The 23,352-nt window shown below is 52.4% G+C and overlaps 1 protein-coding gene across 2 annotated transcripts in view; it reads left to right on the plus strand.

The window, feature by feature from the left end:
- Window positions 1–8,695: 8,695 nt before the first annotated feature.
- The window catches only part of SRGAP3 (SLIT-ROBO Rho GTPase activating protein 3), an 84,341-nt gene continuing 69,684 nt past the window's right edge, over window positions 8,696–23,352 (plus strand). For both annotated transcript variants that reach the window (XM_032698809.1, XM_032698810.1), the window contains exon 1: window positions 8,696–8,857. In XM_032698809.1, the coding sequence (XP_032554700.1) occupies window positions 8,791–8,857 (67 nt within the window). In that variant the 5' untranslated portion in view covers window positions 8,696–8,790. The remainder of the gene's footprint in view (window positions 8,858–23,352) is intronic.

Below are 23,352 nucleotides of genomic sequence, written 5' to 3' on the forward strand. Positions count from 1 at the left end.
GAAAACAGCTTTAAAAATAGGGCATAAAAATGGATTGCTGTCCTTGCCTCACTCCAGGAGTCAGTTTACATCCTGCAGGCACAGCCAGGGCTGAGATGTGCCTGTGGTGGTTTAACAGACCTTCCCTGCCTGCCCCAGGCTGCTGTTCCGTCCCTGTGGCGCTGAGTGGAGCGGGCACTGCCAGCCCTCACTCTGTGCCGGGGCAGCCTCATGGCTGAGCCCGAGCTGCAGCCTGTGTGAAGGCTCAGGATTCCCTGTGAGCTGCGGGAACATCGCTGTCCAAGGCTGGGGCAGGGCTCGGTGACCCTCCCAGAACAGAAGGTGGCAGCCCGGGGCTTCAGCACGGGAACACCTCGTTGCTGCGCACCCAGGAGGGGCTTGGCCAGGTCCAGGCATGCTGACACAGCACATGCCAGCAAAGTGCTTATGCTCCTTCAGCTGTACCAGGAAGGTTTGATTGATGCTGCTCCAGTAAACAGCCTTCCTTCTCCTGGGAAGGAACGTCTTCATCAGCTGGACTCCCTGGGTTCAGGTGTTCCATGCAGGGCATATGTTTTCTTGTGTGTGGCCAGTGGGAGATAATCCATGTGGTGGCACATTCATGGGTTAGGCATGGAACCCATGTCTCCGTGCCTAGTCCAAGTTCCTAAAAAAAAGCTAAAAAACCCCTCTAGGTGGGCTGTTACTACACGACTGAGACCTCAGATAATGCAATCAAATCTCAGTCTCTTGGAGCTGCTGCAGTGCACGGGCCGGGTCACCAGGTCTCTGTGCCTCTGCTGTGTCACTGTGAAGGGGTGCTTAAAAACACCCCAAAACTTTCCACTCTGTTCAGGAAATGACACTGTCGTGCTGGAATTTACAATGAAGTTGTGAATGCAGCTGAAGCCTGGGGCTTCTCCAGGAGAAGGCCCCTTTGGCCAGCTATATTCAGCTCTAATGAGAGGGCTGAATTCTCCCTCAAAGCCATGTTTTCCATTTGGCCCCTTTTCCCTCATCAATCGCTGTCACTTCAGACAGAGGCCCCGCATGCAGCTTCCCTTGGGCCTGTGTGCCGTGCCGGGGCCGCTGGGGAGGACAGCCTGCCCTACTAAACTGCATCTCTGAGCCCCGAACAATAGCGCTTTGTGTGAGTGCACAGTGCAGGCTCAGTTTCCCAGGCTTTTCCTTTTCTCCTCTCCCCTCTCCCGCTGGAAGCCCCCAGCGAGGCGGGAGCGGGCAGGGGCTGCTGCCGCCAAACAAAGGGCGCGGGCGGCCCCTCCACCCGCGCCTGGCTCCAGCTGCAGGTACTGCATCATTTGCCTCCAGTACAACAGACCCGAGTCATTTCAGCAAAAATGCCAAACAGGGTGCAAGGAGGGCTCCAGCCTCCACTCCAGCACATCCACAGGCAGGCAGGGCCCTCACTGTGGCCCTGGGGACACAACAATGGCACCTGGGGTGGCTTTGGTGAGGGATGTGCTGTGGTGCCCATGCCATCTGCTCTGGTGACCTGTGGTGCCCATGCCATCTGCTCTGGTGACCTGCCGTGTGCCGGGTGCCCCAGTCACCTGACAGCTTGCTGCCAGAAGCCTCCCTGGCTGCAGGTAATGCCAGGACAGATGGAGATGCTGGAGTGAGGAAGAATGGGGTGAAGTTTAAAAAAATCAAACTAGGCCAAATCTCTACAGCAGTTCAGTGGTGCTTGTTTACAGGGGCAGGACTGCAGGGACACCCAGCCCACACACAGGGGGATGCTCCTTTGCATCAACAGACAGGAGAGTACCCCAGAAAGGAGCAGGAATTCTAACTCCACTTACAGACATGGAAACAGGGATGAGGCCAAGGTCTCGGTGTCCCAGATCAGCCCCCATTCTTGTCCCAGTGGGCCCCATGCCCACCCACATGCTTCTCCTGCCCTTTGCTGCTGCCAAGCAGAGCAGAGTGCTGCTGGGAACACTGGGCAGGAACGGAGGGATGTCCCTCAGTTCCCTGCATTGCTGCCAAATTCAGTCAAGCACCATGTCAGGTGGACTGCTGTGACATGCAGGGACCCTGTTTGGGTGCAGGGATGTCAGGACCATCATGGCCAGGCTGGGGGTGCTACTCCCACTGGGCAGTGAAGGGGCCCTTCCATAGGGCACACAGGGAAAGCTCCCATGGCTGCCCTCCAACCTGCTCCTGCACTTAGGAGTTCTGGATCCCAAAGTGCCTAAAAATGCCGTTAGTGGGTTTCACATTCCAGATGGAGAAATGGAGATCATGTGTGACTAAATTGGGAACAGTAAACAGCAGGGACCCAAGTGTCAGAAAACACTGACAGCCCAACAGCCACCAATGTGGGAGCTCTCCCTTGGCTTCAGTGTGACCCACTGCCCATGGCTTTGCTCTGCCCTGTGCAGTGGCCCTGAGGCTGCTGGTGTCACTACCCTGGAGCTGCTGCCTTCTGCTGTCCCATGCAGCTACTGTGAGCTGTTGTGCCGTCAGCATCGTCTGGGGAGGCAATGGTAGGGAAAACTGTCTCTTATTTATAGCTGCATTGTCACAGGCAGTGCTGATCTGCAGGATGCAGAGCCCCTGGTGATGGAAATGGATTGAGGAATAGGAGAATCTTGCATGTGATAAAAACAGGCTCAGTCCTACAGAAGAACATTGCCACCATATGACCTGCAGGGAGGAGCAGAAAACACCGCTGTGTGTGTGACAGGTGTAATACCTGCAGGCTCTGGCCTTGTGTCCAGAGTCATTGATACTGTGGGATGCCATTGACTGGTCAGAAACAGTAATTCAGGGAGGATAAAGAGATGTTGTTAAAAGAGCAGCAAGCTCCTCCTCTTGTGCAAGTTCTGTTTTGGTCTGTTGCTACAGCAACTCTCTACCAAGAACAAAGATGACAGCAAGATATTAAATTTTGCAGCAACTCAATTGACTCCTGATTTCCCTTCTTTTTTGCCTTCAGTAACTGAATCCTGCTGCATTAATTGTCTTAGATTTCAGATGGAAATCGTGCCTTCTTTTGACAAGAATTCCTGTGTTGCTCTTTCCTCCTTCCCCTCAGAAACCAATTAAATGAAATTAACTTATTTAAATCCAGTGGGTGATTATAAACACTGGATTTCTTGGCTTTATTTCTTCTGCATGTGGACATCATATGTTTTAAGCCACGACTCATATTCTGTACCAAAATCCCCAAAGCCTTGATATTCTTTAAAAAGAAACAAACAGTTCTTGGCAAGTACGATTTCGGCAAAGTTCAACGTATGCCGGTGGCACAGCACAGAAACATAAAATCTGAGTAACTGGAACAGAGATCGTCTGGATTTAGGAATGTTAAAATTGGTTTTAAAGCACTGCTGCATTTCAGTTCTTTCCCCCTATGCCCCCCAGTCTGTGTTTCTTGTGGGGCAGACCCTGAGAGGCCACAGACCTGCATCTCTGGGATCACGTCTGCACACGCAGATGCCCTGGGTTCGGTGGGACAGAGCCTGACACGGACCCACCTCAGTGTGGGGACTCACCTTCAGAGCCCTGGCCCTTGGCTCCCGAGGTCCAGAGCTCCTGCATGGGGATGGTCACAGCCCCGAGCCTTTGGAGCAAGTGCTCTGTCACTGTGTTGGACTGTCACCTGTGTGTGCCTCGTGCGACAGGGCTGCTCCAGAAGGACTGATGGGGACAGCGCTGTGGGGAACGGGGCGAGGGGAAGAGAGGCCACTGAGTTTGTCTGAGATGACACAAAGCATGGACTGCTACTAGCACTGGGATGGACTCCTGGCAGCAGGTAACCATGGGAGAACAGCATCATCCCACATGAGCAAAGCACGGATCAAGTCACAGCCAGGTTGCAAATGCAACTGCACCAAATGACAGGGGTTTGTACCGAACCCTGGAGAGAGCTGTGCTGTGCTGTGAAAGATGAGACAGTGGGACCGTGCTGCGGCTCCTGGGAGTGCAGTGTGGGGAATCCTCACCCCTGAGGAGAAGAGAATAGGGGAAAATGGGAGAAAATAGAGGCAGAGGCAACGACATTCGGAGAAAGGGAGGTGACTGACGCACATGAAATATCACATATTTAGCTTACTCTGAATTAGTGGGAGTATAACTAACGGTCTGGCTTTGGCAGCTTCAGCTTCAGCGAGGTGTGTGCAGGAGGGACAGGCTCAAGAAGAGTCTGAGCCAACGTGGGTTTAGTACAAGATCAAAGCCAAGGCAGGAGCCCAACAGAGTTAACCAGAAGCATGGGTCCTATCACTTTTCCCAAAGAATTGTTGTGCAAAAGCACTTCTTTGGGGGCTTTAGTCCAGGGCAAAGGATTCCAACCCATCCTGTGGGCAGGACTTAAACAGCTGCTTGGATTTCAGATGCACACTTTGGATATTAACACGAAAATGCTAGCATTGTGCAGGGGATGTCCTTCCTAAAGAGCCTGGGTGTGGGCACAGGGTACCTGTTTCCCAGAACAGTGGCTGAGCAGGCACCAGTGGAAGCTGCTGGTCACAGCAGGAAAACGAAAGCACAGCTTTGCCCACAGGGTCTGGGCAACCTCCCCGAGGAAACAGAGGTAACAGATCTCTAGCAGGAGATAACGTCTGTGGTGCAACCGTGGCCTCGTGCAGTGACAGCAGGTTCTGAGTAGCTTCTGACTCCAGTGCCTTTTACAGAATTAGAGCTGCAGGGAATTATTGCTGTTGCCAAGTTGTTGATCATAATTCCTTGTGCTTTTAGTCACAAATAAATATTCCCATTTCTTGAATATTTGACCAGTGTAATGCTGAATTCTACTGGTATGACAAAGGCTTAAAATGGTAACAGTGGAAAAGGCAGAGATCGAGGTGGGCACATATTTAGAGTGCTCTGCTTCTTCTCTGAATATTCATGGCTGCAAGGACCCTACACTCATACTTTTGGGGGATACCCTTCTACTTACAACTGACCTGTTGGAAACCCATATAAAGTAAAAATAAAAAGCAAACTTCTGGGATACTTTACCTGAAAAGAAACATGTGTCTGCATACAGAAATCAAGACTTGTCTTCGGCTGCAGTTATTTTGGGTGCAAAGGCAGGTCAGTGCCAAGTTATGATGGCACTTCACTACACAGATAAAAAAGGGAACAGAGGGAGAACTAGTTGTTTTGTTAATATGACAAGATAACAGCACTTTGCTGAAGGAAAGGATGTAAGGTTCAAAAAAAACAAAGGTGATGTGGTGCTGCACAAACAATTTCTATGTTACATGTCTTCAACCGTTTTTTCTTACACTGGGAAATGTGTGTATGGAAGTCTTTCCCCAGCAGTCTGGCTGTATTAGAGCTGTGCCATTCCTGCAGAGCAGACAGCCAGCAGGGCTGGGCTCACAGAGATTTTATTCCCCAGATGACCCTGCTACAGCTGAGCACTTTCTGTGTGGGCACTTTCTCCCACTCTGGCTGGTTTGCTGCAGGTCCCACGAGCCCAAAGCAGAGCCCACATCTCCTGGCGACCCCCAAGTCTGGACTGGAAGAGTCGGTCTCACCAAGTAGGGATCTACAGCAGCTTCCCAGAGAGGCTGTAAAGGATTCAGCAACGTCAAGGTTGTCCCCATTCCCCAACTCCATCAACCCAAGGTGTGGCACAGGGGATTCTGCCTTTCAGAGACCTCAGGAAGGCGGAAAGACCGAGAAGAATTGGGGTCATGTCACATGAGCTGCCTTACTGTCTGGGCTGGGTAACTGGTGCAGCTGTGGCACTGGCATGAGGTTGTGAAGGGTTTCAACACGCAGCTCAGTGTCTATATCAGCTGTGGCTTGGTGAGGCCTCCAGCGTGGCTCCAGCCTTCCCTTGCAAAGCTCCACTGATGTGAGAGGGGATATGATGGATATCCCATCCCTGGGAGTGTCCAAGGCCAGGTTGGACGGGGCTTGGAGCAACCTGGGCTAGTGGAAGGTGTCCCTGCCCATGGCAGGGGGTTGGAATGAGATGAGCTTCAAGGTCCCTTCCAACCCAAACCAGTCTGTGAATCCATGACCAGAGGGTCTGCCTGACTCATGGCAATATACACAAGTGTCTCTCTGGAAGCAGCATTTGTGTGCCCTGCTGAGGCCGCTGTGTGTATGTTCAGCACATCATGAAACACAGTCTGAAGCTGGAAACAAAGAGTGCAAGACAGCTTCTGCCTAAAGAATTTTCCTTAATTTAGGAATTGCTTTAGGCCAACATTACCTCTGCTTCCTGAGCACACACAAGGCTACTGCCCTGGAAATAATCTGGATTAGCCTTACTGGAGTGACCACGTTGCCATAGTTACTGTTGGTTTCTCTATACCTCAAGCTTGAAGTGTTTATTATGATTAAATCCCATCCCATCCCATTCTTCATTTAAAAATTCTGTGTTGGAAGTGTCACAAAGTGAATTAGAATGTAATCCTTCCTTTTAAGAAGCTGTTTTAAGTTGAAATTCCACAAATGATCCTAGATGTTGGTATTTATTAAAAATCATTAATTTGTGATTGGATTATTTTTCTTCAGCCATCACTGCTTCTTTATTCTTCCTGGTATCTGAGTAACAAAAAAACCCCTGATGCTGCCGGATCATTTCATGACTGTTTGAGTTTTTTCTTTCACCACTGTATTGTGGACCACCCTGGTAAAAGATGTGCAACACTCTTAGACTCTTGGCTTTGACCTTAGAGGGGGCCTCATACATTTGAACCAATCTGGCAAGAAATTAAAATCTGTCCTGTGGCACAGGTTGTTTTAGGAAATGTTGGTCTTTGCTCTCCAAATCCCTGTGGGTGTTACAAAGTGAAGCGACTGCCGCTGGAATGAATCCATTATAAAATGGCCCATGCTTCTCTTTTCCTGTTTGTTTGGGGTTTTTTTGTGGAGAGCAAGCTCTGAACTCTGAACAGTCCCCTCAGAGTGGTACTGACTTTGAAGGAACATGACATCATGTTCCTGTTCTGTAAAAAATGTGTGTTATTTTCTCTTTTTCCTTTACCACAGCTGTTAACAGCTTAATAGAGCTCTAATCTCTCTTCCATTTCCCCATGTCAGCTGTTATGTTGCCCACCATCAAAAATTCCTCACCCAACCTAAGCAATATTTGGGAGATAAGTTCATCTCCCAGCCACCTCCCTGCACACAGCATTTTGACTCGTTCTTGTCTGTCTTCTGCATCATCCATCTAACCAATAACGAGCTGTACTGCCAGCAGGCTCTGTCACCCCATCCTGCTGGTCTCAGTGCTGTGAAACTGCCCAGACCAAGGTAAATTGTGTTTCAAAGATGTTTTGACACAAAATCTTTAGTGTATTGGTGAGTGACACAACCCAAAGCAGTGAGGTCGGACGGCCAGCCTGCTGCCTGCCCTGCTGAGGGTTTACACAGCCTTGGGCACAGAGTGGGCACAGCTTCCTGGCTTCCCCATCCCAGATCAATGGCTTTTCCTCCCTCGCTCCTTTCCATTATCTCAGTCCCCCACGGTGCACAACTGGCCATAGGGACCAGCATGTGCCCTCCAGCTGCTTCTGCCCCACCACAAAACTCTGCCCCACGCTCATGGCCATTGTCACTGTGCCCTCCCTGCCCTGTGGTCCCTGTGCTCTGCTTCTCCCTGTGACAGTGGGGGTCTGGCACAGCTCGTGCCCTCCCTGGGGCCCTCCCGGAGCAGGAGTGACCCTGCTCAGCCCTGACCCCGGGCCTCGTGCTCTGCAGTGGCTGTGCTTCCCTGGAAGTGATTGCTTGTCTCCCTCCTCTCTGGGCCTTTCCCGGCCGCTGGGATGCAGAATGCTCCTCTGTGCCGCCTGCTGCACTAGGTAAATTATTTGTGTAATGGGCTGAGGTTATTTTTTGTAAGCTGGCAGAGTAACTGTGAATCATCAAATCTCCCTGAATTCAGTCCTCACAGGGCACCCACAAAAGGACCTATTGTGCAGAGCAGTGGTGGGAGCGTGGCTGGAAGTGGACAGAGGAGCCACTCAGTGGATTGTGGATCTGCAGAAGCCGAGTCTGCAGCATGGCTGGTGTATGGGCTCGGATGAGCCATTGGAAACGCTGCTGGCGAGTGTGTGGGGTTTCATGGCACCGGGGCCCAACTGCTCAGCCAAGACCCCTGAAAAGAGCCTTAATCACTGTTGCTGCTTCTGCTGGAACGAACACTTTATCCTTTTTTTCCTCATTTTAACAAAAGGTGACAAATCTGCCCCAGTGCAGTCCCGCTGGCCCGGCGGCGTCCGGATGGGGCCGGAGCCTTGGGCTGAGGAGGGGCTGCTCCGGGAGCGGGGACACGCGGGGACAGCGACAGACGCCGCCCGCGGGGTGGGAACCGGGGCGATCGGCACGCACCGGTACCGGCGGGGCCGCTCGGCGGGGTCCGGCGGGGTCCGGGGTCCGGGGTCCGGGGTCCGGGGTCCGGGGTCCGGGTCCGGCCGCGCTCGCAGCCCGGCGGGGCGGGGCCGAACCCAGCGGGGCCGGGGCTCGAGGACGCCCCGCCCCGCGCGCAACCTGAGCGCGGGAGCGGCGCCAGGGCCCCGCCTCGGCCGGCGGCGGGAGCGGCTGCGCTCGGCTCGGCTCGGCTCGGCTCGGCTCGGCTCGGCTCAGCCCTACCCTGCCCTGCCCGGCTCAGCTCAGCCCTGCCCGGCGCTGCTCGGCTCAGTCGGCTCCGCCGGCTCCGCTCCGCTCCCGGCTCCGCCGCGCTCCCCGCGGTGCGGGCGGTGCGCGGTGTCCCCGGCGCCGCCAATGACGGTGGGCGCGGGCGGCGGCGGGGCCGCGGCCGGGTGAGGCGGTGGTGGAGCGCGGCGGGCGGCGGTCCCGGCGGGACCCGCGCCCTCCCGCACGATGTCGGCGCAGGGCAAGTTCAAGAAGGACAAAGAGATCATCGCCGACTACGAGGCGCAGGTCAAAGGTGCGTAGCGGGGCCGGTGCGGGGCGCGGCGGGGCCCCCTTTGTGTGCGGGGCGGGGCGGGGACGGGCCGGCTCCGGCCGCGGGGGCTGTGCCGCCGACCCCCGCCCCTCCCGCGCTGCGGCACCGCCGGCCGCGGGAGCCCCGGCCCTGCCTGCCGGGCGCGGGGGGCGGCGGTGCCATCGCCGTGCGGGCACTTGGCGTGCGGGGATGGGCAGCGATCGTTCAGCGCCCGAAGCCGCGCTGGCCGGGGCCGCCCTGCGCGGGGAGCGTCGGGGCAGCGCCCCGCGTCCACCCGGGCAGCGCCCGCCCCGGGGACGGGAGCGGCACCGGGGCTCGGAGGCAGCCCCGGGCCTGTGCGGTGTCGGGAGCGCTGCCCGCGGCCTCCCGGCGAGCAGCGCATCGATCCTGCGGTCCTTATGTAAGGAACTTCGCCTTCGTGCTCCGGCCCCGCGCCTCCAGGCCCGCAGTCATTATTATGCAAGTGCCGGTACTGGTGCGGGGTGCGGAGCTGTGCGGCAGCCGCTGCCTTCCTGAGAGTTGGAGAGGAATAAAACGAGAGGTTGTATCTGTTGAGACCACCAAGCGTCAAATCCCAGGCTCCAAGTTAATTCTTGTTACGAAGGAAAGTTGGTACCCTGTGACACATGGCAGCTCTTCAGCCCAGGGAAGGGCTAAGCTGGTTGGAGGCAGAGGGAAATGAGCCGGTGTAACCTGCTCTCTATTGCACACCCGGGAATTTTAAGTGTCCGTAACAAACTGTATTAACGGATATTTTTGGATAACTTCAGTTTATCAATCTACTCACTGTTGCAACGATTGCCAATTCTGTTAGCTGATGACAATTCCTTTTCCCACCTTCAGCTGGAGGATACTCAGCTACTTCCCTCACGCCTTTTCCTTGTGTGTCCCCTTTCAGTCCCTCTGCTATTATATAAAACTGTCTCTGCTCTCCCTTTGCTCAGTTGTTTTATATGGATATGTGTTCACCACTTTGTTATGTTAAGTCTGAGTTAATTAAAAATGTAAAAAAATAGCTTTTCTGCAGATTAACCCATGCTTGTGCAACCTCAACAGCTTCCCTTTTTCTGCAGATCCCGGCTCAACTGGGTGATGGCTGGTCTGCACAGACTCCTCTTGGAAGTCTCTGCCTAACTGCGGCAGTGCCATGCCAGAGGGAGGGATTCTGGGGAAGGGGCTGGCTGTTGGTTTCGTGCCATTGTTTACTTTCTTGCGTTTCGGTCTTTTGTAGGTGGCCTCAAAGAGTGACGGAACAGTCACAACACACTCTGCTCAGTGCCAATTACCTTTCTGCTCGTGTGTAATTTGGGCAAATTGATGTTATTGCACCCCGCAGTTAAGCAGATGAAATATTCTTTTAGCATGTGGTATTGTTCATTTCACGGGAGGGGATTTGCATTTTTTCCCAGAGACTGTCCCATTGTTCCATGTTGTTCTCAAAGATGTCCTGGGCCGGCTTGTTTCTGCTTCTCGGGTGCTCAGGGTGCACAGGGGCTGCTGGGGCAGGACTGGCTCGGAGCTGTTCCAAAGCCTCACTGCAGACGTCTCCAGTGTTTTTTCTGATTGTTGTTTGTAACTGGAGTACTCATGTGCCGTGATCATTCTTGGCCCGGCTTCTGTAGCCTCATGGTTTCCATATGTGAGCCCGTTAATGCTGGAGTATGTGTGAGGGTGTTTTATTGCATCACTGCAATCATGTTTTGGGCAGCTGTAACATAGTTTGCTGATGGGCCAGTAATAATTTCCTTGATGCTGCTCTGTGCCTAATTACACCTCCAGGAATGTCCGCTTCCTGATGTAGGGTACTTGGTCTGTGTTTTCACCTGAATAAAGGCTAATTTGGATGTGGGCAGGGTGTAACTGCGCCTGTAGCTGGGGTGAGGTGGGCAGAGTCAGACCCAACGTGTGCTGCCAGCCTGCTGCCTTCGAGGAGGTGGCAGCTCCATCCCCGGACTCATCAGGTCTGTCACAGGACCAGGGTGGTTTTGGGGTAACCTTGGTGAGATGCAGGGTCTCCAGAGCTCACAGCTGTGTCCTGACAGCCATCCCATGTCCCTGACAGAGACCCAGAGGGTCTCTGACCTTCCCACCTTGCTAAACTGTGAGAGGAGGATAGTAGCCTGACTCTGGAGGGGTCGATGCAGAGCTCTGCTGTAGCTTGTGCTTCTTCACTACACAGGAGCAGTGGGAGCAAATGTGAGTGGGCAGACAGGTTTGGTGAGAAGGCAGCAGTTGGTCATTGTGCTCATAGGGACCCAAGGGGGGCCAGCGGCCCAGGATCTGCTGCGGAGGGAGTGGGGCTTTTCTACGCTCTGAGGTGTGTGTGAACCTCACATGGGGGAGGGTGTGTCACCATCTAAACCTTCTCTGTGACAGTGACCATGATCACCCACCTCTACTTATGCTCCCCTTTGGTTGGGCCTGGTCTCCCCTGGCTCAACCAAAGGATTGGATATAGGCTGCCTCATTATCTCAGATACCCTGTTTATTTCCTTCAGGGATTGAGTCGTTGTTCTATTCATATCTAACCCCTTGGTGGAGATGGGTGCCCAAACCTCCAGAAACAGACTAAAATGGAAGACAAATAGCGAGAAAAGAAAAGGGGAAGTGGTGGCAAGGGGGACTAAAGACCAGAGTGTTGGCACAGACATGCTGACATATGAAGATGATAAAAGGTGAAAAATTGAAGAAGTGATGTCTAGTTATGGAGGACGGGGCTGGAATTTGAACAGAACACAGTGGCATGGTCAGGAATATGGCAGGGAGAAAGGTGGAAAACCCTGCACATGAGCTCCAGAGCATACACTAGCATGGGTGGAAGGGAAGTAGCTCCAGCAGAGCTGCACTGGAAGTGCATTTGAAGATGGATGTTGGAGAGGATTGGAAGTGGGCAGGGTGCTGCTAGTGCGAGGTGTCAGCTAGTGCTGGGTGAGGTAATGAGTGAGCAGTGCCTGAAGTGTGTAAAGCCTCAGTGCTGGAGGAGCTGATGGACACCTGGAATGAATGGTGGGGGAAAATAGTTCCTTAGATGGATTTCGGGAATGTTTTGCTGAAGCCTGTAGCTCTGGCTGTTGGGAAGTAGAGCAAGGGCTGGGATGGTTCGGGGATGGCCTCTCAGTAGCTGCAGTGTGGGAGCTGAGCCCTGCCTGACCTGCTGTGCTCCGAGTGCTGCAGCCCCGGATGGCAATCGAGAAGCCCACGTGCTGTGTGGGGAGCGCGATTGGCGGGAGGAGGGTTGGACTGGGGAATAATCTTTGTGCACAGGGTGATTTATCAACCATAATGGCTCTGTATCTTCTTTCTCTCCCTGGAGAATTGTGTCTGCTCCTCTCACGGTGGGAAGGAGTTGTCCTGAAAATGCTTGGGAAAGATAGTGGGGGTGTGTGGGGTGCACGCGGGTCTGTGTGAGCGCCCTGCTGCACACGCTGTTCCTGGGTGTCACAGGGGAGGCTGGGGGCTGATGGCTGGGACCTAGTGACATGAGGCTGGCAGTTCTGCAGGGTGCCTGGGGCTCTGGCTCGGTGCCAGTCTGCTTTTGGGAGCGGGAATACCTGATGGCTTCTGTCTGCGGCTGCTGCAGGCGCTGTCCTTGCAGCTCTGTGCAGCGTTTGCCGTCTGCCCGTGCATGGAGACCTCTCGCTCCCACCTCTGCTGCACACAGGCAGCGCTGACACCTCCTTCCCACACTGTAGGCTTTCCTGTCAGTTATCCGTGGGTCTGCCCTTCCCTTCTGCTGCTGCTTTCAGCTGCTGAGAGAGGGAGAGCTGGCCCCAGCACTGTCAGGAGATGCTTGCTGGACTGTACCAGAAAGAAAATATTTAAGGGTACTTTTAGGAGGCAGGTTTTCTTATTTGCCTTAGCCTTGCAGACAGGAGTGATTGCATTAAAAATAAACACCAATGGAGATATGGCTGCAGATTTACAACTGCCACATGACAGCTGCCTGCGGAATACAGAACACAGCGGATCCTTGGATGCACAATTTAAAGCGAGTGTTTTCAGACATACAGTTTTAATTGGTCTATCTGGCCAGAAAGCTAAATAAATGTCTTTCTCATTACTGTCACGTGCCTGATTTGTGGCTTTAATGCAGCAAAACGAACCAGTTTTAATGATGCAGATGCAACTGCCTGTGGTCCAGCATTGGAAACCTTGCAGAAAATTGGGCATTGTGTTGATTGGCTGTTGGATTGCTTCCTGCAGCTTTACCTTAACCCTGGCAAAATGCAGGTCCCTGTGTGATCCCTCTGGCTGCTGTTGGCAGGGAGATTGCTGCGAGGCAGTAGCATCTTCTGTTGTGTGCCTGGCAGGTGACATGATCCCTGGTGATCCTGGAGATGGGACTCTCCAAATGGTGCATTTGGCTGAATAGTGGGAAAGGGATGATTTCTTGCACTACTGGGACTCTTAGTTGCTGTGTAAATTGATAACAGAACTAGAATTTTATATGCTAAATCCATTAAAGACACTAAAAAGGCTTACAAACCTGGGGCCAAAGAAAACCAATGTGTTCTTTCCCATTTTCACAGAGCTTAGGTTATCAGTGCTCATTAGCTTTGACTTCTACTGCAGTAGCTGCATCCCTTCTTTTGTGTCTACTCTCTTTTCCTACCTATTACTCTCTTTCTGCTTTGCTCAGAAAATGTTGGGAAAACTCCCATACCCAATCATTTTCTGGGATGGTGGTTTGCTCAGAGGAGTAGTTTTAGTTCACAACTGGGGGAGTCATCAAGGCTTGATCTTGACAGCCCATTCAATAAAATGGTTCTGTGCAAAAGAGAAGGTTGCACCCCGTTGTGCAGAGGGGCTGTTGGGAAACTACTAAATATTGATCACAGAAACAGATAGAAAATATCCATTGGCTTAATTGTCTTGCTTAACAAAATGTGGGGAAGTGTGATCCAAGGGCACCTGGTGTGCCTGGCATAACTCTGTTGGCTTTGGTGCAGCTGTCTGTGGCACACAGCAGATTCTGATGGGTCTGATGTGGTTTCTGCTGTGAGACTTTTGGAAAACTGCTCCATGCTGCTCCTGGTTTGGTTGATTCCTGTGTAGATTTATTTGTTGTTATCTTCTCCTTCCCCGCCGTGTTTTCTCGGTGGGTCTGGGAGCGTGGCCCTGGCAGCTGGGTTTTACAGAGCCCTCCGTGTGCGGGCACTGGGCGGGCCACGTGCAGGGATAGCAGGGGAGTATAGATGTAAGTCCTAATAAAGATTAATTGGCAGGCTCTAATGGAGACAAATTTAATCTATTGGAGATGTTTCCTGCAAAGCTCAAGTCCTGGCGCTTTGGCAGAGGCTGGGGTGGTTCAGCTGAGTCAGCAGCTCCTGCACATGACTGACCACCAGCAGCTCTGTGCTCTGGACCTGCCTAAAACACCTTGGGTTTGGGCCTCCTCTGTGGACAGTGGGGAAAGGAGCTGCCAGCCTGTGGTACCTGGTCAGAAATGGGCGTACACATGTGCGTGGGGGCCCTGAGTGGAGCGTGGCCAGGCACTGAGGCTGCTGTTTCGTGTGAAGACCTTGCTGAGCTCAAAGGCTCTCCAAGTGCTCAACCTCTGGGATGGGTGCTGGGGAGGGACTGAAAGCCCCTGCTGGCCTCCACCAGGGCAGGGGTGATATTTAAAAACAGAGGTACCATCATTGAAGTGTTTCTTGTCCTAGGACTCTTTGGCCACAGCTGAAGCTGTTGAACCCAGCACAGCAGAGTGGAGGTGCCTCTGGCAGGATAAGCAGGAGAGCAGTGCTTTCCTCCTAAAGATGGGGAAGCTGGCAAAGAGAGTGACCAAGGGACACGCCATGAGCCTCTTGCAGGACTGGCCTTTGCTGATCCAGTCCCTGGCTCCATCTGCCAGGATGGGCTTCGTCTCCCACACGGTGGGATCGTGGGGGTTGTGTTCTCCTGCCACGCAGAGGGAGGGGAAGCTGGAGCTCTGGGTTAAAGCTCGTTTGTGTGACCTGACCCCCAGGATGGGGTGAAGGTGCATTTAGCAGCCCTGCTGGTTAAACCCTTGGGTTCCCACGGGAGCATCTGTGTGCAGTGAGAGCAGCAACAGTTCTGCAGCTGACGGGCTGGGCAGAGCTGCACGTCCCTCTTGGAGGCTGCGGGCCCAACAGTCGCACTTTGCATTAAGGTGACTTTCTTTTAATGTGTTCAGAAAATGAAATCCAACCGTGTTTAGAAGTGCAGTTGTGACGAGGCCTCCTTAGGGCTCTGCTCTGCAGGCTGACTTTGTGTCCCTGAGCTCCCGGCTGGGCTTTGGGCTCCTGTTGGGCCAGGAACAGGGGCCCGAGGGACTCTGCCCTGAGTGGTTTGGTCTGTCCTCAGCAGCTCCTCTGGCTTGTCTGTGTGACCAGCGGTCAGAACTGCTGGGCAGCACATCCAGCCTGGGTTGGGGCTGGGACTGGGGCTTGTCCTGGGGCAGGGATCTGTTGGCAGGAGCTGGCGTTCCTGCTGTGCTCCCAGGTGATTTCAGTACAAAAGAAGGGTATTTTGATCCTGTAAACCTGGCCCTGTTCTTTCCTGATCTCTGGCAGCTGCCTGGGTGCAGCTGGCATTATTTATCAGTCTACCCTTCCTCCTGATAACAATAAAACCCTCTTACAACACTTATTCATGGCCTGTAGCTAGTTCTGGTTCCAGGTGAAGAGTTTTAAGGGTCGTCAGAGTGCAGCAACAAACGCGCTTCATGTGCTTAACAGATATTTATAAGCCTTTCCAAGGTATAATATTTTAAGTTCTGTGTGCAGTTTCAGCCCCTGTCAGGAGCAGAATTTACTCTCCCCTTTGCTGGCCTGTGGAAGGTGGGGGAGAACTCTCCCCCTTGAGCTGTTACATTTTCTCTTGCCTGGGTTTGGCTCGGTTTCAGTAGCTGTTTGTCAAGCTACCACCCACGGCAGCAGCAGCTGAAATCTATTTCCTGACTTGGGAGGCACCCGTGCTCCTGCCAGGTGATGGGACAGGTCACACAGGTAATGCCTGGCTCGGGCTTGTGGCTGCAGAGGGGCTCAGTGGCGTGTTCCTCATGCCACTTTTCAGCAAAACTGGCATGAGGTAATCTCCCTTTTCTTATTACCTGAGTGGCTCTTTAGTCCCAAGTGTTGGTTTAATCCCAGGAGGCTTTTGCTGAGCTGCCAGAGAGCACTCCTCCTGAAAAGGTGAATATTCCTTTCTAATTCCTTACTAATGACTGCTGTGCTGTGTGTGCCCCACCTCTGTGTGTGGTGTGTGTCCTGGCAGTGACAGAAGACATGGAGATGTGTAAACAGTGTGAGCCCGTGGGGTGATGATGGGTTGTACCTGTCTCTGCTGCCCTCGCCCTGTGCTCCTGTTCTGTGCCTGCCGTTGGTGGGTGCACTTCAAGCTGTTCACGTCTCCAAGAGCTTGATTTGTAAACTTTTCACTGACAAACTGGCCCGAGATAACTTATTTTAGAGTACATTTTCTCTCTGGAAGGCAACTGCAGTGGTTTGGGCAGGGGCAGCTGTTGAACGGCATATTGCAACAGGCAATTTTAAGAGAGGAAGTGGAGCATCAAAATAAAATTACCGAGGGAGTTCACATGGCTGTGGTGTGTTCCTGGGGCTGGACCCAGTTGATGTGATGGGGCTGGTGTGTTCCTCACTGCTGTGGTGCTGTGGGAGTGTTTGATGCCCGTGAGCAGCCAGCATCTTGGCTTTGAGTTTGTGTGAGAAATGGTTCCATCACAGCACAGCAGCCTTTGCCTGCCAGGCCGGGGATGTACAGCCCTGCTTTTTATCTCAGGGTTGTGCCGTTTATCCCAGGGTTGTTGGAGCTCAGCAGTGAGAAGGCAGCTGGTAGGATCCTGGCCATGGTGGGGAGGGAGAGGTTTCAAATCCTCTTTTTTATGTTAAATCTTCCTCTTTGTTTTACCAACAAAAATATGTAAAAAAGGTGTGGTGACATAATTCCAGTGTGGAAGTTGGTACTTCCCAGCCTCTTCTGGAAGTGAGTCCCTGAGTTGAGCTCTCTGGGCCCTGCCTGGTCAGGAGAGCAGCAGCAGTGCCTCTGGACTGGTGCTTATGTGGCTTTTGGAATGTGGCTGTGCAGTGGTTTATCTGCCTGTACTGGTGTGAGTTCCTCAGTTAGGGAACCTCTGGCCTGGGAGGGACTGGGGGACCAGGGGTCTGGGAACGGTGAGAAAGCTGTGGCTGTGAGAGTCTCTTGCTTACATGTCTTGTGCTGTTGAGCTGCCTTAAGCAATGTACCTTCCAGAAGTGTATCCGTTAGCTTTCCCAGTGTCCTTCCCTGGCTCCTTAAGCCCGGCTGATGTTCAGAGAGATTCTCCATGAAGACATTTGGTGCTGCAGAGTTTGGGAAAACTACACAGCCATGCTGTGTCCAGCAGCTTCAGAGAAGAATTTGCATTAGTGTTGCCTTTGGAGTTGGAGAATATTTTTGAAGAGGAGAAAAAAACCTCCAACTTTTCCTTTTATTTTTATGTCAACCTTTAGGAGGAACAGTTGTGTCTGTGGCAAGGGATGACAGTCACTGTAATGTGTCTGGCTTCTCAAATTAGCTCTGTAAAACATTGCTCTGTCTTGTAGCAATGGCAGGTGTGCAGGACAGCTCAGAAACTTGCTGTTAGAACGACTATGGAGTTAAATTATCTCCAGTCTGTATCAGCTGGGAGAGGAGAGGAGGTTGCTCCTTGGTTGAGCGTGCCTATGTCCCACCTCAGGTAGAGGGGAGGAGGTGCAGGTCTTTGGGATGCTGCTCATCCTGCTGCTCCTGGGAATGCTCAGGATGCAGCCCTCCAGGGCAGGGATTATATCCATGTGGCTCATGCTTTGGTTATTGCAGAGGCAGCAGGGTGATCTGCAGTGGTGAGGCTCAGCTGGGTGCTGGGTTACTCGGGCTTGTATTGTAAGAGTAAATATTTAGAAAGAGAACAGGATACAAACCTGTGTAAATGACCAGAGATGGGGACATGGAGGGCTGGCTTTAATGATTTCCATTAAGGAAAAAGGGAAGGCAGTTTTCCACGGCTTTTCTCCGTCTCTTGGCCAAACTTTCTGGAGCAGTGTCTGCACACTGCAGGACTGCAGCACAAGTCCCTGTCATGTACTTGCTGAACCAATGGCTTCCCCTTCACTGCAGCAGATCCCCAAAGATAGGTTTTCTTTTTGCTGCTTTGTTTGTTTGAGGAGCCGTTTGTGTCTCCAGGAGGTTCTGTGGCATGGTGAGAGCCGGAGGGGATGTTGTGCTCTTGGAATGTTTAGAGGAGATGACCTCAAGAACAGATTTCTAAGCCTAATCAGCAGTTTGATAATTTTAGGTTGCTGGTCTTGTGTGCATGTAGTATTTTTCTCTCTGTCAAATGCACTGGTTAATCAATAATTGCTTAATGGGAATAAAACACTGGTATTGGTAAGGATTGAAAATGCTTCACCTGCCCAAGGTGATGGAATCCTGCTGTAGTGTATGGTGCAAGCTGAATGCTTTCCAGAAAACTTCATGTGTGTGTAACCTTACGGTCTGCTGGCAGCTGGGATCTGAGGGAGCTCACACAGTGGGGTGCTTTGGAACATCACTGTCAGTGGAAGAGCTCTGGCTCAGAGCCCTGTTGCAATAGGTAGGACTGGCTATCCAGCCTGAGTGGCTGAATTGCTTTAAATGGCCTGGGCTTGGGAAGAAGTCTGTGTCTAAATCTCCACCCTTTTTTTTTTTTTTCCCCTTCATGGAATTTGACTCTGACGCTTTAATCATTGAGATTATGGAACTCATGGAAGGATTAGAGATCAGACTGTTGGTGTGGCAGCCTAAAACTTTTGTGTTGGCAAAGGCTCCAGAGGGAATTCAAGATTTTCTCTGTGTGAAAAAAGGTTAATTGATCTTTGGGAAAAGCCTAAATGTGTTTCATTCAAGACAGCTTGTTAGTGTTGGAAATGTTAAAGATACAGCCTTGTATCTGAGCTGAGAGAAGGAAGTCCCGCTGCCATTTTGCAGCGTTGGCAGCGGAGCAGGACTGAAGCTGCAGGAGAGCTTGAAGGTGGGGGCTGCACTGTCAGAGAGTGAGGAGGAGGAGGCAAAGCCTTGTGCAGTCAAAAGTCCTGTTCGGGAATGTCACCCTGGAATGGGATGCAGTGTGGATCAGGGCTGCAGCTCAGGACAAGATGGGAACAGTGCTGTTGACCTTTTCACAGGCCACTTGTGCCCTCAACAGGGAGTGATGCACCAAAGCCATGTGAGAGTGCTGGAAGAGTCCGTGCTTCACTGCTCAGTTAGTGCGGGAGGAAACACTGCTGGCAACGTTATCCTGCCAACAGCAGAGTATATTTAGCTTTTTCTTAGACTCCCCATATTCTGCTGCTGCCTGCCCTCAAAAGCTGATTAGTCACTCCAGACTGATGGTGGTGCTGAGCAGGTGACCCACAGTCATTGTGCAGTTGGGTCTCCAGACCTCATAAGCTGGGTGGGAACATCTGTTCAGCAACATCTCTGGAAGGATGCTGAGGACCACTGGCCAGCAGTGACTTCCACTGGAAGGAGATACGCCCATAGTTGATGAAGATGTATTGGGCCTTCTAAGAAAATGTTATTGTAGGCAGCTGTTCTCTCTCCTCTGTTATTTGGGAGGGTGTGCTGACTTCTCCAGAGGGACAGCGTGCCCTAAATAAACCTTAAGGGGTGGGGAAGTCCTGCTCTGGCCAAAAGAGAGAGTTTAGTTTGCAAATGTGCTCAGCCGCTGGCAACCATGGCAATGTGGGTTTGAGCAAGTCCTCCTGAATGGGTGGGGTATCTCCTATGGACTTTGGCCTGTGGTGCCTCATGCCCTTGGGGTCATGTGCCAAAATCCCTGCCTACATGAGGGATCATGCAGTGATAACATGTTACAGTATTGGAAAAGAGTCACATTGCTTTTCATCCTGCAGTGGCCAAAGCCTGTGCACACCCACCCCTCCAGCATGGGCAGTCAGAACAAGCCTGGCAAAGGCTCCTCCTTTGGGATGTCTCCTCCTGTAGGTAAAAATCCTTTTTTGTTGTCACGCTGAGGACTTCAGCAGTCAGGTGTGTGCCAGCAGGTGCTCCCTGCTCACCAGGAAGGGTTTGCATGTTGCTACTCAGTGCAGTCACTCTGCAAGTACAGGCTGGAGTACCATGGGGTGTTTTTGTGTTGTCCTGTTGCCTAATGGCTGTTTCTCTTTGGAAGTGGGCATGTTTTCCAAAGGGCTGAGTACTTACAGTCAATATTATGTACAGTGAAGCATGCTGAAGTCAGCACTAGTGAATAGAATGCTTCAGGGTAGAATGTGATTGCTAGAGAGATCAGAAAACAATTTCTCTCCCTGTGCAGAACATTACACAATTGGCTGTATACGTTAGAGTTTCCCCTGCAGCACCAAAGCAATGCTCTGAGAGGCCACTGGATTAAGTCCCATTGGCATATCTGTAAATACCCGTGTAATAGTTTCAGAATGGTTAAGGGTATTAATGGTTGTATTTTCGCAGAGCTTCTGAGAGGCAGGTTGGGAGCGTTTTGCCTGCCCGGCTGGTGGGGTGGGGCAGAGCCTGGGGGACTTGAGAGGGCAGAGTGGGGAGCAGGAGCAGCAGTGGGGTCCTGAACTCTGCCTCTTGTGCCGGGACCGGGGTGCAGGGGCTGGGGAGTGGGATCCTCCCAGGGGACTGTGGGGCTGCACGAGCTGGGCTGACCTGTGGGGTGAGTCAGTGGGGTCCTGCTGCTCTCACCTGTTCCCCAACCCCGCTGCTGTTTCCTATTTGCAGGGGAGGCTGTTAGCTCCTGGGGCAGGAGTACGTGTTCCTCTGTCCATGGGGCAGAAAGGGATGGATCTTCCCCAAGGCAGTGGGAGCAGTGCCTAATTCACGTGGTGGAGACGTACTGCAGCTCCAGGAGAGAGCAGGCTGCAACTCGAGCTGCATCCATGGGGGGGGGGTGGGAATGGGGGCTCCTGAGGTGTTGCGCAGAAACACGTGTAGCCTGGGGGAGCTCACCTTGCTCTGGGAAGGAACCCAGTCGTGTCACACCTTGGGGAACTGAACTCTGTTCCGTGTCTGGGGCTGGACACCTGCATCAGCCAGGAGAGATGTGGAAGATGGACTCATTGCAGAGGCCATTCTGCAGCAGAGGGCCTGTGAGTGCCCTGTGGGGGTGTGAGGTCTGTGTGTGTGCGCCCTGCTGCACCCAGGGCGGGAGAGCATCCCCTCAGAGCTCTTGGAAACGACTGCTGCAGTCCTAGACAGAAACTCTTGTAGTTTGCCAGCTTTTGCTTTAACCATTCTTCATTTTACTTTCCACTAAATACATTAAATGTTTCGTAGGGACTTTCCTATTGCCCTGTTCATTTTTACCACTAAAGCGAATGGGACTTCTACTGTGGTAATAAATGAAATTGGAAATCAGAATGTCCACTTGGATTTTTCAAATAGTTCAGGAAGAGCCCGAGGAAGTGTGGCAAAAAAACAGTTTTAACTTGGAATAGATAAGTGACCTGGGAAGCAGGCTCTCAGCAGGTTCTTCCGAAGCATTTTTTGTTTCTTTTAACATCCTTGCTGGATTGTGTTCAGAGTGACTCACGGCTTTAAAAGCAGTTTTTCTTGCACAGTACTTGTGTGCTCTTGACCTACTCTTGCTAAAATCCCTGAAGAAACACTGAGTAAACATACTGTAAGTGAAAATGTCATATTATAAAGCCCTGCAAGTGAAACCGTAACAAAGAGTACTCATGTAGTGATTGTTCTGTGGGACGACAGAGTGAGATGCACTGTTGGAATAACAATAGTCTGTTCCATGGGAGAGGTCAGCTCGGAACTGAGGGGGAGTGGGAAGAAAAGGAGAAAAGAAATGCACAGTTTGCTTCTCCTAATCACACAGCATGCACTCATGCATCTCTGGGGCTGTGCTGTTGATGTGACTGCCTCCTGCTTTACAGACACCTGGCCAATGTGGTGAGGAGACATCCGTGTTGGATGGGAGAGAAGCCTGGAGCAGATGGTGTGCCTCTTCCACGGCTCCGGGTGGAAGGAGGTAATTTTGCAGAGAATAGCTTCAGAATTAAACTTTCCTTGGGCATTTAGTGGCGGTTGGCCATGGGAGTAGTCACAGGTCTTCTCCTGAGGACTTCCCCGACTGTATGAGAGCTGCAATCCCTGCCTGCCCCGCTGGTTCCCGGCCAAGAATTTCTGTGGAGGCTGGTCATGTTGTCACTGTGTTTGTCTCAGTGGCCTTGTCTGTGGTGTACATTGCAGTGACAGTGAAAAAGACTTACGGCTTCCAAGCTAACTAGTGAGCCTGTAGTGGCAGTATGCCTTTGGAAGAAAGAAAAAAACCACTTTTTTGGGGTCTTTACCAGACTGCCCGTGTCCAGAGTTTGGTGGGAAGAACTCCTTGTCCTCAGTAGCATCTTTGTGTGAAGAATCTCAAGTTTCCCAGTAGTTAGCTGCCCCTTGTCAGCCTGCATCCAGAGGAAGGATGGAAGGACAGTTGGAGTTTCCAGGTTCTGAATTGCCCAGGTGTTTGTTGTGGCTCCAGCTGTAGCTTGAATGGGTGCCAGACATCTTGGAGGAGGAAGAGGCTTTGCTTGCTTCTGGAATCACCCTGACAGTGCTGCTGGGCTTTCCAGTTCTCCTGGCTGCATGATTAGGCCCGTCCCAGGATGAAGCCATCTGTGTGTTGTTGGTGGCACTGCCATCACTCCCCTCTGCTGCTGTCCCTCCGTGCTGCCCGCTCTGCCTTTCACTGTGGGGCTCTGTGCTCTTTAATTGTTTGTCATTGGGGGAATTGCTCGTTCTAAAACCAATTACAACCTGACAAAACTGATCTACCTTATTTACAAATACATCCATCTGGTCCTGGATTGCCTGGTAATGCTGCCAGAACAATGTGAGGCCGTGATTGCTGCTGCTGAGTTACCGAAGGGTTTCCTCGCCAGCCTCGCCCGGAGCCACGCAGTGCCTCGCTGCTTGGGTGTTCTTTGTACGACAGAGGGAATTCATCATTAAAGCAACAGATGCTGGAAAGCAGATAGAGGTGAAGCCTTGAGTGCTGTTTCTCGGCCCCAGCCGAGCCTTGCAGCCCATTTGGAGTGAGGGATGCGATGGAGGTGCTGGGGCAGCGGCTGCGGAGAAGCTCCACAGAGCACCAATGCCCGGTGCCTCTGGCACCACACAGGGGGTGGGTGAGCTCGTGTCAGGCTCGTGTAGTAGCTGGTAGTGTTAGGAGGAAGATGCACACACATGTGCTGGAGCTGGGAAGCTGGAAACCTGGACTGTTTGGAAGAGGCTGGCAGTGGGTACCACTGTTCAACAGCTGTGGGAATCTGAATTGCAGGATCCCCACCTGGGGGGAGCCAGCACATTGCTAATCTTCCAGAAACCTGTTTGATAAATGAGGCAGGACTAGATTCTTCCTTGGAAGCCATAGTCTCGGGATAAGGTTCATGTAGGCGAGTGGAGGCAGCAGCTGCCTGGGGTGCGAGACTGACTTCTTTGTGTTCCTG

Source organism: Chiroxiphia lanceolata, chromosome 11, assembly GCF_009829145.1.
Source record: "Chiroxiphia lanceolata isolate bChiLan1 chromosome 11, bChiLan1.pri, whole genome shotgun sequence".
Taxonomy (NCBI): domain Eukaryota; kingdom Metazoa; phylum Chordata; class Aves; order Passeriformes; family Pipridae; genus Chiroxiphia; species Chiroxiphia lanceolata.